This window comes from Alosa sapidissima, chromosome 18, assembly GCF_018492685.1.
Source record: "Alosa sapidissima isolate fAloSap1 chromosome 18, fAloSap1.pri, whole genome shotgun sequence".
Lineage (NCBI taxonomy): Eukaryota > Metazoa > Chordata > Actinopteri > Clupeiformes > Clupeidae > Alosa > Alosa sapidissima.
The window spans coordinates 8888041-8900687 of NC_055974.1; the positions used below are offsets into that span (position 1 = coordinate 8888041).

The following is a 12647-nucleotide window of genomic DNA, read 5'->3' on the forward strand; positions in this document are numbered from 1 at the left end:
TGTTAACCCATTTCATGTGCACACATGTGCACAAACAGATACACACGCACACACATACATTCACAGTAATCATACGTATGACACATACTCACACAGTAGACATATGTACGCATGCATGCACAGGCACATACGCAGGCACACACACAAGCACGCACACACACACACACACACACACATAACATAAACATGTACATGCACACATGCACACAATTCAAGAATTTCTCAGAATTATGAACAGGCAAGATGGAGGTGGGGTTGTATAAAATGAACTTTACATGTGAAATCTATGAACTAATCATGTTTTGGTACTTGTTGTCTAGCAGATACCAGTGAGAATTGAGTGTGGATAATGCAATTTAGTGAGACAGTTAGAATCATATAGGCCTTTCAGCGTGATTTATTTTTGTGGAAAAAATGTGCTGGACTGGGCGGCGGTCATATTTTGTACCGCTCTGCTGTACATCTAGTTTATAAATATAAATATTGTGGCTCTGCATGGAGCCTACATACCAGCTTTTAGAGAGACAGAATGAGGGTGGCAAAGCTGTGGGATTCTGTGTGTTTCTATGTGTGTGTGTGTGTGTGTGTGTGTGTGTATGCACATATGGATAGTCTAATGGATAGCGACTCGGATTGACTCGTGTTTTTTTAATGGGATGCAGTGTGTGTCCGGCCATGTCACAGCCAGTTTGTTTTCACTCAGTCACCCTCTCCCTCTCTCTCACCCCCTTGCTTTCTGCCTGCCTGCCTAGCAGTGCTATGTCTCCACTACATCTTTGTGCATAGGATACCCAGGCTGACTGCAGCTAAACTAGGCCGGGAAGAACAAGACACACACACACACACACACACACACATTCACACATGAAAGCATGCACACACAAGCAAGCACTCAAACATGTGCATGAATATACATCTCAGAAATTTGAATAGTCCTTCAAACATACACACACACACACACAGAAACACATGGCACATGAATGCCTTTGTGTAATCAAATTCTATGTGTCTGTTTGTTTGGCTTTGCATGTCCCCCTGGCTCTTAAGGTGTGAAAAGGAGGTTTGCCGGTGAATGGGAGAGCATATGTGTGTGTAGGTGTGTGAAAGAGGGAGGGCTGGGATTCATAGAGAGAGAAGAAGAAGAAGAACCTGAAAGAAAGAGTGAAAGGAGATATAGAAGGAAAAGAGAAACAGACTGAGAAATGGAGAAGATCTGGGGAAAAGAGATGGAACGTGTGAGAGTTAATGATTGACAAGTTTAAGAGTGTGGAAGAAAAGAGGGAAAGGGAGGGGGAAAGGAGAGAGAGAGAGAGAGAGAGAGAGAGGAGAATAAGTAAGGGAAGGGATGGATCATGGAGCTCATTCCTACAGCTTCTGCTGCAGGAGGGAGGGAGGTGTGATGGTGTAATTGGGTCCTGGAAGTGGCAGTCGAGGAGGTGCATGACACGACACTGAGAAAGTGGTGTGTGTGTGTGTCTGTGTGAGAGAGACAGAGAGAGAGCATGTCTGGTACGTATACATGTCTCTATAAGGTGTGTGTCTTACATAGTGAGAGTATCCAACCGCGTCACAGACGAGGAGTCTTGATTTAGTATGCATAACGAGGACTGGCATCTCCATTTGACTGTGAGGGAGGAGCGGGACCAAAGACTAAAGAGAACATCACACTTAACATGACTGAATGCACCTGTCATGGAATCTAAACTCATTTGAGTGTGTGGGTATCATGACTATAAATATAATGTGTGAGCCTCGACTAGAAATATAATGTGTGAGCATTTGTGTGTGTGTGTGTGTGTGTGCATGACATGTTTATCTGACATGAATCCACACTCAGAATTATTATCTATTCAGGCTAACATTAATCTGTGGGAGCTCGGCTGCTCCTGGCGAACTGATTGCGGCTAGAAGCTTCCTTCTTCCCAGCATTCTTCGGGAGCAGTCCGGAGTTCTGCAACATCTCCCTCATTTGGTGAGAGCCCTCAATCTTCCATGCACACACATCTATCCGTTTGCAATTAATCAGAAATCTCATTAAAGTCACTCAGCTCCACAGGCCAATAAATTAAGAGAAAAAAAAAAACACCAACGACAGAGAAAGGGTGAGGGAGAGAGAGAGAGGGAGAGAGGGAGGGAGAGAGAGTTTGTGAGGTGGAGGCAAAAGGGTATAAATTTACCTTGAGACCGGACGCATTCATTTATGTTTATGAAATGAATATTAAAAATGTCCTCTAATCTACCTCGGGCTAAGTATCTTCCTGTATTCTTCAATGCTCACTCACTCACTTGGTCATTGATTGCCCATTTAAACTCATTAAGGTTTAACCTTCTTCAGTCTTCAAAGGTCGACAGTGCCATCACATGCACAATCCTGTGCACTGCAGCCAAATTTACTGTAAAAGTCAATTGCCCTCTGCTGGTTGATTCGAGGTATTACAGCAAATACACTGCTCCATCTAGTGGCCATTGAGTGTTAACTGAACAATACAAAATCCATGTCATGCCTGTGGCTAGAATTTCTGTGTATACAACCTCCTAATTATCCAGTTAAGCAAACAAAACTGCTTAAAAACCATGCAAGAATCCACTTAATAAAAGACTGAATTTTAATAGCGTTTCTGTTATAAATACATGGTTATATTAAACACAGTCGTAAAAGAACCCTCTGTTCCCAGCCTACCGCTTTACAAACAAATATAAATTATTCGCGTTATCACAACAATCATATCAAAGGGAAGAGGGGAGTTTAAAGTCAAGTCTGAGACTAAGAGCCCAGTCAGCAACTGATCCGGGCCGGGCTTGTGGCCCACGTCTGATCCGGGCCTGATGTGGGCCTTATCCGGGCCCGATGTGGCGCCGACTCGGCTGCAGTCTGGGGTGCAGAAGTCTCATTCATCTCAAGTGCAATCAGACCGAACGCGGTCGCTTTTTAACAAGTACAATTACGGACGCTGGATTGCTTAATGCAGTCACCTTGGCCTTGCCAGTAGTGTATTTGGTATGCTCAACGATAGAGGGTGGACTTCCGTGTTATTGCCCACTTCCTGATTACCACATGATGACGTGTGGAGGGAGGCCAAGATTTGGTTGTAGACTCCAAGCTCTGCATAATATTACAGTGTTTGCTGCATAGTAGTATTAGTAGCTAGGTTGTTCCCTTGTGTGGACTGTTTGAAGGACACTCTTTGACAAAATAAAGAGGTGACATTGAGAACCTGTTTGAGAGTTCGCTGGCATGATTGACAGAACTCCTGAGGGTGGGTCTGTCTATAGAAGCTCAGATTATTGCTTGAAGCCATGTCCTCACGTATGTGCTTAAGAGCACCTTTAAAGGGTAAAGGGACCTTTTGAAGGTCAAAAATCATCTCTTGGTTTTTTTTTTTCACTTCAAGCGGTTCTCTTTAGAGAGAAAACCCGCATAGAAACCTGAATGTGTGCGCGTGTGTGTTTTGCATTGTGGTTCATTGTAGGCTGCTCTGATGGTGTTTGTGTGTGTGTGTGTTGGGGTAGCCATCATTCAGGCTTTGCGAAGGGAGTATTTGCCCTTCTGTAACTGGGAGATGTAAATTTTGGTTTTGCTGCCGTCGGTGCGCTTGAGCCACACCTCACCCGTGCTGACCGCCGTGATCACCGCCCTGCGGAGGGAAAACACCAAGAGCAAGTGAGTGTGTGTGTGTGTGTGTTAGTGTGTGTGTGTGTGTGAGTGTTGGGTGGGGTGGGGGTGGGGGTGGGGAGGACAGTGGGCACAAAGCAGGACACAGGCATGAGTGCCACCACAGAAACTCCCGGGCCAGCACCGATGCAAAATTCATGAGTCAGACCGCAGCAATGGCGGCCATTGCTGTGTCCTCCGGCAACTACGCTCTGTGGTGCAAACCGGTCAAAGCAGAGGGACAGAGGGAGAGAGAAGAGGGAAAACAGAATGGCAGAGGTACAGAGAGAAATTGCATGAGAGAGAGAGAGAGAGAGAGAGGCAGGGAGGGGAAAGAGAAATGAGAAATGGTGGGATTGAGGGCGAAAGAGAGAGACAGAGACAGAATACTGACTGTGCAGGACTGTCATCATTGACCTCCAGTAGAACGCTGTTGCCTTTGCAGAATTTCTCTCCATCGTAGTACAAAGTCCCCCCCTCACAGCGTACTGAGAGAGGCTGCCGAACTGGATCACAGAGAGAGAGAGAGAGAGAGGGAGAAAGAGAGAGAAAGAGAAAGAGAGAAAATGATAAACTGTCATCCCTTTCTCTCTAGCTTATTAAAAACCCCTCTCTGACTTTTCAGGTCAAGTCAGAGTGCATCAACATCATCAATAATACGCACACAGAGCTCGATCTAGCGAGCAATAATTGCTAACATTGTGTCATGTCTCAATAAAAGATGCTTTTGCTCCAGGCTTATGCTGACTCTATGCTTTGCAAACTCGGAGTTTGTTTCAGGCGAAGGAGGAAGAGACTTATTATCTACATCATCAACATTATCATCATCATCACTACCACAATCATCATCATCATCATCATCATGATCCCCCTCATCCCCATCTCCATAGAGACTGTCTAGACAGAGCTGACTGCTTTCAGGTGTGTTTGGCCCTGGGCAGACGGTGGCAGCTGGCTGGAGTTTGACAGGTAAACCCCAGCACAGTGGAGAAACACAAGCAACGAAAAGGAGGAGAATGCAGAGTAGTGCACGCACACACACACACACACACACACACACGCACTCACACACACACACACACACACACACACACACACGCACACACACACACACACACACATTACACAGACACACATTACACAGACACACATTACACAGACATACAGATGAGATGCATGTACATACATGCCAAGCAGGGGCGCCTGCAGGAATTAATGCTATGGTACCCCATCCCCCCCCCCCCCCCCCCCCCCCCCCGCATGTCCCGTGTGGACAATAATTGTCCGTTTCCCCGGTTTTAGCGCCGTGCATCCACATGAAATAATAAAACAGTCTAACGTTCTGACAAGCACACCAATTGCCTACCTTGTTCTTGCCCATCTGGAATAACTCCTTTAGCTTTGCTGACTCTATACTTTCTGTTTTCGTTGTTTAAACTTGTGATATCCATGATGAGTATTGAGTTAGTGAATTAGCTCAACATTGTGTGCTGATAACCATATATAGATAGCCGAGTAAAAGAAAATAACAAATAAATAACTAGTTGCATGTCTGCGTTTACACATTACACACACACAAGGAAAATTTTCTCTCGTTTTTGAGTAGCCTGATGGTACGCACAGTGCGTACGGACGTACAACTGCAGGCGCGCCTGATGCCAAGATACATCAGCACAAAATAGAAAAGTGAGTGCATACAAGCAGGAGCACAAATTGGTGTGAAAGCACATAAGTGCTTATACATGTGTGATGTGTGACATGTGTGACACATAAGTCAAAGTCAAAGTCAGCTTTATTGTCAATTTCTTCACATGTTCCAGACATTCGATCTCGTTGTATGTCTGGAACATGTGAAGAAATTGACAATAAAGCTGACTTTGACTTTGACTTATGTGTTCCAGCCTACCTTCTGACTTCTTCTTGAGGGGTGTAATAACTGCCTTAGCCTGTAAGACAAACACACACACACACACACACACACACACACACACACACACACACACACACACACACACACACACACACTTAATCATCCCAGACAAGGACCATCTGAGACTAAGTCTATTTGTATAAGGCCTATCTGGAGTCCCAGGTATATGCTCTGATGGGGTTCATTAGGGATTTAAATAAGGTAATTCTTCATACCTTCTTAATGGCTGTCCAGTCCTCAAGGATGTCAATGTCCCGTAACATGTAGACTATGTAAGGTCCTGATGGAGAAAGGGTAGATCTGTTATTATCACCCAGTGTTAAGTGCAGCTCTGTTGCTACATTATCACCCAGTGTTAACGGCAGCTCTGTTGCTACATTATCACCCAGTGTTAAGTGCAGCTCTGTTACTACATTATCACCCAGTGTTAACTGCAGCTCTGTTACTATCAGAGTGTTAACTGTAGCTCTGTTGCTACATTTTCAGACAATGCTAAGTGTAGGTCTGTTACTACATTGTCATGTTGACTGTTGCATAATGCATAAGGAGGATGAGATTTCATACATGACAGGTCGACGTGAAAACATGAGGTAAGTGTAATTGATTGTGTAATTGTAGTGCAAGTCATAAATGCGTGTTCATGTTCCGACAATCTCTCTCCTAGCAGCGATGAAGCCTTCAGGATGTACTAGCCTACCGCTAAATCACGTTTCATGTTGGGGGCGATGGTAGTGTAGTGGTTAAGGAGCTGGGCTAGCGTGCAGTAGCCTGAAAGTTCAATTCCCGGCTTCCACCGTTGTGCCCTTGAGCAAGGGACTTAACCCCAAGTTGCTCCGGGGACAATGTAATCCCTTGTAATATAGCTGACATATGTAAGTCACTTTGGTCAAGAAGTGTCTGCTAAATGTAATGACTGTAAACTTTCCTGGCAGCTCGACTGTTGTGTGTATTTCTGTCTAACACATGTCTGTGTCAACAGCAGCAGTTACGACACCCCTAAAGAAGCTTTGGACTTGTTTACGTCCAGTTCAGACATTCAATTTTTCACTCGGCTCTACAATTAACCTCCGTAAAACCAAGACGGAGTTTTAATTAGACTCCTTCACATTGTTAATTAGCCTTCAGACTGACGTTCTCTTCTCATTGCTTTGCGCTCAAACAGTTGGCGTGTATTTTGTGGGGATCCTATCCAGAGGTGAAGGGAGTTATTTCACCCACACAAAGCCACTGCTTAATTCCCTCTCAGTGTGTTCCTGACAGATCCATTGTCTGACCTTCTCCTCTCCGACAGCCTCGAAGCGTTCGCGAGAGCCTCCGACAGAGTGGCCTGCCGTTTTGTGATTGTTCAGGTTCTTCTGCTTCTGGACTGGCATTTGTTATCGAGTCAGAAACGGCCCGTGCACAATCCATCTATCTGTGAAAAACTGCTTGCACTGGAAATGGTGTGTGTGTTTGTATGTGGCGCTTCTCAGTTAGGAGAAGTAACACAGCCAGGGCGACATGGAAGAGAGTGAGAGAGAGAGAGAGGGAGAGAGAGGGAGAGGGGAGAGAGAGAGAGAGGGAGGGAGGTGTAGGTACCCGAAACTAGAACAGCTTTCTTCTTTCGCTCTGGCCGCAGGATGTGATTCTTCCTCTTGCACTTTTTGGCTCTCACTTCATCACTCCACCACTCTGACAGGGAGAATGAGGGAGGAGACCAGAGAGAGAGAGAGGGAGAAAGAGTGTAAGCAAAAGAGGGAGAATGAGAGCAAAAGGGGAAGAAAGAAAGAGAGAGAGAGAGAGAGCATGTTATATTAACCTTACTTCTAATAAATGATCAAATAAATTAGCCCCTTGCAGTAGCTCAATATCATGCAGGAGCAAAGGTAATGACTACTATAAATCTAAGGCTGTCTGGGAGATAAAAAGCTTGCATAAGTGTGTGTGTGTGTGTGTGTGTGTGTGCGTGTGCGTATGTGTGTGTACCTGAGGTGATGTCTATACTCTGCTTATCCTCCTCTAGTCTGCGGATCTTGTCCAGCAGTTCTGTCTTCATGGTGTCGTACAGCATCGCCCGCTCACTCTGTCCAGAGACACATCCATCCATCAAATGAGAAAGAACAGTTTGAACATATCTTTGTCTATGCACATACGTGTTTTGTTCCACCTTTCCATTGTGTGTGTGTATGTGAATGTGTATGTGTATGTGTATGTGTATGTGTATGTGTATGTGTATGTGTATGTGTGTATGTGTGTATGTGTGTATATGTATATGTGTGTGTGTGTGTGTTTGTGTCTGTCTGTCTGTTTGTGTTTGTGTCTGTCTGTCTGTCTGTTTGTGTGTGTGTGTGTGTGTGTGTGTGTGTGTGTGTGTGTGTGTGTGTGTGTGTGTGTGTGTGTGTGTGTGTGTTGGATTCTGCTGTTTGCATTATATTAAATTACTGAACTGTCCTGTTCTGTCACATGCTTGTGAGTGATTAGGAGAGATTTAACACCGACTGAGTAACTGTCAGATTGAGTCATGGTCAGGTGAGGTGTTGAGGTGTGTCCGGCAGCTGAGTGTTACCTCCAGGTGTTGCCTCGCACCCTGAAGCTCACATTCATGTTTGTGCTTGATAACCTGCAGGCACAGCTCCTTGTATATACCTAGACAGAGGAGCAGGAAGAAGGGATAGAGTAGCGGAAGAAAAACAGGAAGAGAAGAAGAGAGAGAGAGAGAGATGGTTGGGGTAAGTGACTTATATACAGGGTATAATGGCACAATTCAGCAATTCAGCTCATGAGATATAACACTTGTGTGCAGTTCCGTTACCGGCCACTTGGGTGCGCATCTGCATGTTCTGCTGCAGGACGGCCAGTGGCTCCCGGTACTCCCCGGCCTTTTCCGACAGCACTTCATCTAGCTTCACCTTCACCTGGTTCAAGCGCTCGCGGAACAGCCTGGGGGCGAACAGAGCAGAGAGGTTCATTTTAGCCTCTCAAAGGCAACACACCTGGGAAACACCCGAGGTGAGCTTGTGTGATGCCGCAGGGCACAGGTGAGCAGAGGCCTCCCACACGTAACTATGGACCCTGGTTGCCTCAGACACACAGGGCCTACACAACCATAATTCAGATGTGAGGTTCAGGTGTTGGCTCAGAATCAATCATTTGCATAGCCTGCAACTATCCAAGTCCAGTTGTTTTTCTATCTGGTATCTGGGTGCTATAACCTTTGGAAGGACAAGCATTTCATTTTTATACACACACACATGCAGTGTTTTACTGTACAGATTCATCAGGTATAAAAGTCCTATGATAACAAGTATAACAGGCACTTTATAACTACAAGAATATGCACTCCAGGAGGTGATAAGATTACTTTCTATCCAAATTTTTTCCCCCGTCCCCTTAAGATTGCCCCCATCATCTCACTTCCAGAGTGTCGTCTGTTCAGCAGCCACCACCACCCCCTTGCTGGCACTGCAGTCTGGTGGAGCTGCAGGTCTGTCTTGGGCTTGGGCTTGCCTGGCTGCAGGATTAGCCTGGGGCTAGAATGATTACGCTGGCCATCTGCCTCCCATCTATCCGTCCCCGCACTAGTCTCTTCCGGGGCTTCGTCTAGCTACACGGGCGGATGCCTCCGTGCTCAAGAGCTTCTTCTTTTAGATCTATCTGGATCTACTATCTGGAACAGACTGAGGTGGGTTCGTTGTTTCACCCCCCTGCTGTCAAGAATTGGATTCTACCAGCGGTCCATCTCACTGTCCAAGTGGACACCTGCGGTCCAAGTCACTGGCTCTCAGATGCCTGTAATTAAGTTGCTGAATGCTTAGTGAATCTGTTTATTTTGCTATAAAGTACTACTTGACCCCCCCAAAAATTCCTTTTGCCATTTTTTCCCCATTGAGCCTAATAAGAGCCTAATGGCTAAATAAACAATCTCACAACACAGCCTGTTCAGATTCTGGCTCACTGTGTTCAACTATAATACTGCAGATTAACCTGATTAAGTTTAGTTTCAAAAAGTCTTCGAGGTCAAAATGTCTGTGAAAATCCTCTAAAGAAAGCACCCATTGAATTGTCAGGTCCTATGAAGGCAGAATGAGTTGGTCTAGAAATGCCCTTTCATCTGTTCCTCTCCTCTGAACTCTTATTCAGTAGCTGCTCACTTAGCTAATCAAATCCAAAAAACAAAATGAAGCAAAAGTCTTACTTCTCTTTCAGTTCCAGGAACTGCTTTTCCAGATCTGACATCTCGTCCAGGCACTCTGTTCTTCTTCGTTCGCAATCCTCGTCATCCATCTCTGTATTTCAGACGAGAGAAAATATCACACTGATCTTTTTAACCATTTATCATTATCGCCATCTCTTCTCATTACACACCTAGAGTGGCTTGATAAAAGCTACAAAATTGAGCTATTTGTATCTGATCAAATGTTCACATGATCAAGGTACATATTTATTCACTGACTGGGTTTGGAACTTCCTTGGTAAATTGACAAGCTAGGTTTATGTGACTCCCATATGACCATATTTTGCAGCAAAATTCAACAATATGTTTTTAACCATTTTTGAGGGCACAGTATACACTTGTAGACTCATCTCGATCTGTCTATGGACATGACCATTAATAGAAGAAATTAAGACATAAGAGACATATCCATAACCATTTAAGCATGAATGTTTCCCCACCAATAGGCAATAGATTTGTATCTTTCTTTAACTGAAATGGTAACTTCCAAAAATTAATCCATCAGCCTAAAAATTCAATTTAATCACCTCTCTCACATCTAATTTGTAACATTGATTCCCATTTTAATCCCCAGCAAGATGAATAGAAGCCATAATGGCCTGAAGTAAGTGTCATAAGTCTCTCACTACAACAGATTAACAATATATACCTGTGCTGGCAGTCAGCTGAAGGCAAGAAAGACTTTATCACTGAGCCCACACCAGTGAGACAACATTTTAGGAGCGCAGCGCTCTATAATCTTTGCTTTAGGCCACACATCAGTCACCTGAGCTCTCCTCTTCCTCCTCCTCCTCTGCCTCGCTCTCCTCCGACTCGCTGCCCCTGTCGGTCTCGTGCTCCTCGCCGCTCTCCTCCATGGTCTCCTCGGCCTCGCCTCGCTCCCTCTCGCGCTCCTCGTCCGCCTCGCCGTTGGCCTGCGGCACCTCCGAGTCTCCCTCCGTCTCCATGTCCTCTTCGGGCTCTTTGGCGGCGGGCTGGGCCGGCATCACCGCAAGGACACAAGGGCTTCTCTCCTCTCCTTCCTGGATCAAACTGCTACACCACAAACAACACATCAGTCTTTGTCTGACTCAGGACTGGCCGAAATGACCAAGTTCTCTTTTTTTTTTTCAGATCAAAGACATTATGCATAATGTACATTGTGTGCCTTGTTTGTGTGCACTGCATATTGTGTAACTAAGTGATTTGACAAAACAAATGAAATATGCACCAAACTGATGGATGTTATATGCATATTTCCACTGCTAAAACAAATGAACATTAGGACTACATAGGGTTAGCCAATGTGAAAAGGGATGGGCCAGTCCTACTATGCTGTTAATGTGTTACTTTGTCCAAATGCACTCCATTGGGCCTATGTTTCACATAATACTGATTTAATACATTGTCTTCTCTGTGACACTGTAATAAGCCTCTACATGAGAAAACCCCAGGACAAATAAAACTGTATAGGTGAACCTATGGGTTATGGAATAAAGAATAACTAAAAATAAAATAGCCTAACTGTTTGCCTAGGACGCTGGTCTAATAACTAAAATCTGTCTTATTGGACTTCCCGTTTTTAACGGATCATTGCTAAGTTACCAAAATGAGCAAAATACATTTCACACAGGTGTCAAAACCAGTGTGATGTTACAGTCGTGAAATAGTCGTGAGCCGACAACTGAAATGTAGGCTATTCAATACTATGGCCTCCCTGTTTACGACGCTGTAAGATTGCTGCGCTAGAAGTTGTTGATGCATGTTGACTTGAGTTACTGTATCAGTGACACTGACAGTAGCCTAATGTATGGTAGAAGTTTGAAAACAAGCTGTGGTACAGTAGCCTATAACCGACGGAGCAGCGAGGCTGCTTGGTGGCTGTATTTCAATGGAAATGTACAGCCTGCCCCTACAGATAAAAGGCGACTAGCTTGCTAAGCACGAAACAGTGTCCTGTGTAGAGTTGCCGGAGAATAGGCCGCCCTTCCAAAATGACCGCGGAGCTGACCGTATGTTACAGAGTATCCTCTTCTTAATCAACTGTAACCGGCGAAAAGTAAGAAGTTACAAATTCAGCACAAATATAGCGTACTAAGTGGAAGACGACTGTTAACATAACGTTTTCATACATCGTTTAACATAAGCTAGTTTTACAAGACTAGTGCATCTCTCGAATTAGGTAGCCGGGACTAACGTTACTTGCATGAATTAGGCTACCCTACTGTATAGACTGTAGAAAACATTTAAGACAGAAATATATCAATCAAGTTATTATACTCTTTAGGCTAGTACCCTAAAGAGCGTGTAGGCTAAACTACATTGTATTTTGACTACATTGCTATCATACAGTAGGCGATAATGTATCGAGTGTCCCATCGAGTGTCCTGATGTAGACAAGAGGTTTGCAGCGCGAAACATTATGTGCATCTCATTTTCAATTCAAACAAAATCTGAATGGTAGTTTAAGTATTCAAAACATAACATTTTAAAACACAATCGTACCTTATTACAATTAATGTTCAGCAATTTTCAGAATCTTTCTAATCTGTCAACACATCGTACAGTACAACTCGTACTTCCTCGGTACCTCTATGCCGTCTACTTCATCGGATTCAACTAGTAGCCAATCAACATTGAACTCACTTCTCCACATGGCCAATCGGCAGAGAGCAGGTTCATCCATCGCTGCAATATCAAGTCCATCGCTTGTCCTCGGTCTACCTGCAACATTTTAAATATATAGGCCTACATCAAAGATTACTCGGCACAGGCAGCATATCTTCTTACAAAAGTATCAAACAAATTACTAACACTGGTTTGACGTCTGTATGCCTACATGTTGTAATAGCTTTTATTTCTATATATTTTCC

The 12647-nt window shown here is 44.4% G+C and overlaps 1 protein-coding gene across 3 annotated transcripts; it reads right to left on the minus strand.

Annotated features, from left to right (window-relative positions):
- Window positions 1-2588: 2588 nt before the first annotated feature.
- brms1 (BRMS1 transcriptional repressor and anoikis regulator) lies at window positions 2589-12400 on the minus strand. Of its 3 annotated transcripts, none has more exons than XM_042070873.1 (11): window positions 12280-12400; window positions 10562-10827; window positions 9757-9847; window positions 8374-8501; window positions 8128-8207; window positions 7548-7644; window positions 7161-7253; window positions 5798-5862; window positions 5559-5598; window positions 4047-4158; window positions 2589-3635 (listed from the first exon to the last, which is right to left on the minus strand). In XM_042070873.1, exons 2-11 carry the CDS (start codon window positions 10779-10781, stop codon window positions 3518-3520), a joined length of 1044 nt encoding a protein of 347 aa, XP_041926807.1. In that variant the 5' UTR covers window positions 10782-10827; window positions 12280-12400; the 3' UTR covers window positions 2589-3517. The 3 variants fall into 3 exon arrangements, with proteins under 3 accessions (XP_041926807.1, XP_041926806.1, XP_041926808.1); XM_042070872.1 differs by having other exon boundaries at window positions 10562-10830; window positions 12280-12388; XM_042070874.1 differs by lacking the exons at window positions 2589-3635; window positions 4047-4158 and adding an exon at window positions 5246-5403 and having other exon boundaries at window positions 5545-5598; window positions 10562-10830; window positions 12280-12396.
- Window positions 12401-12647: the final 247 nt, after the last annotated feature.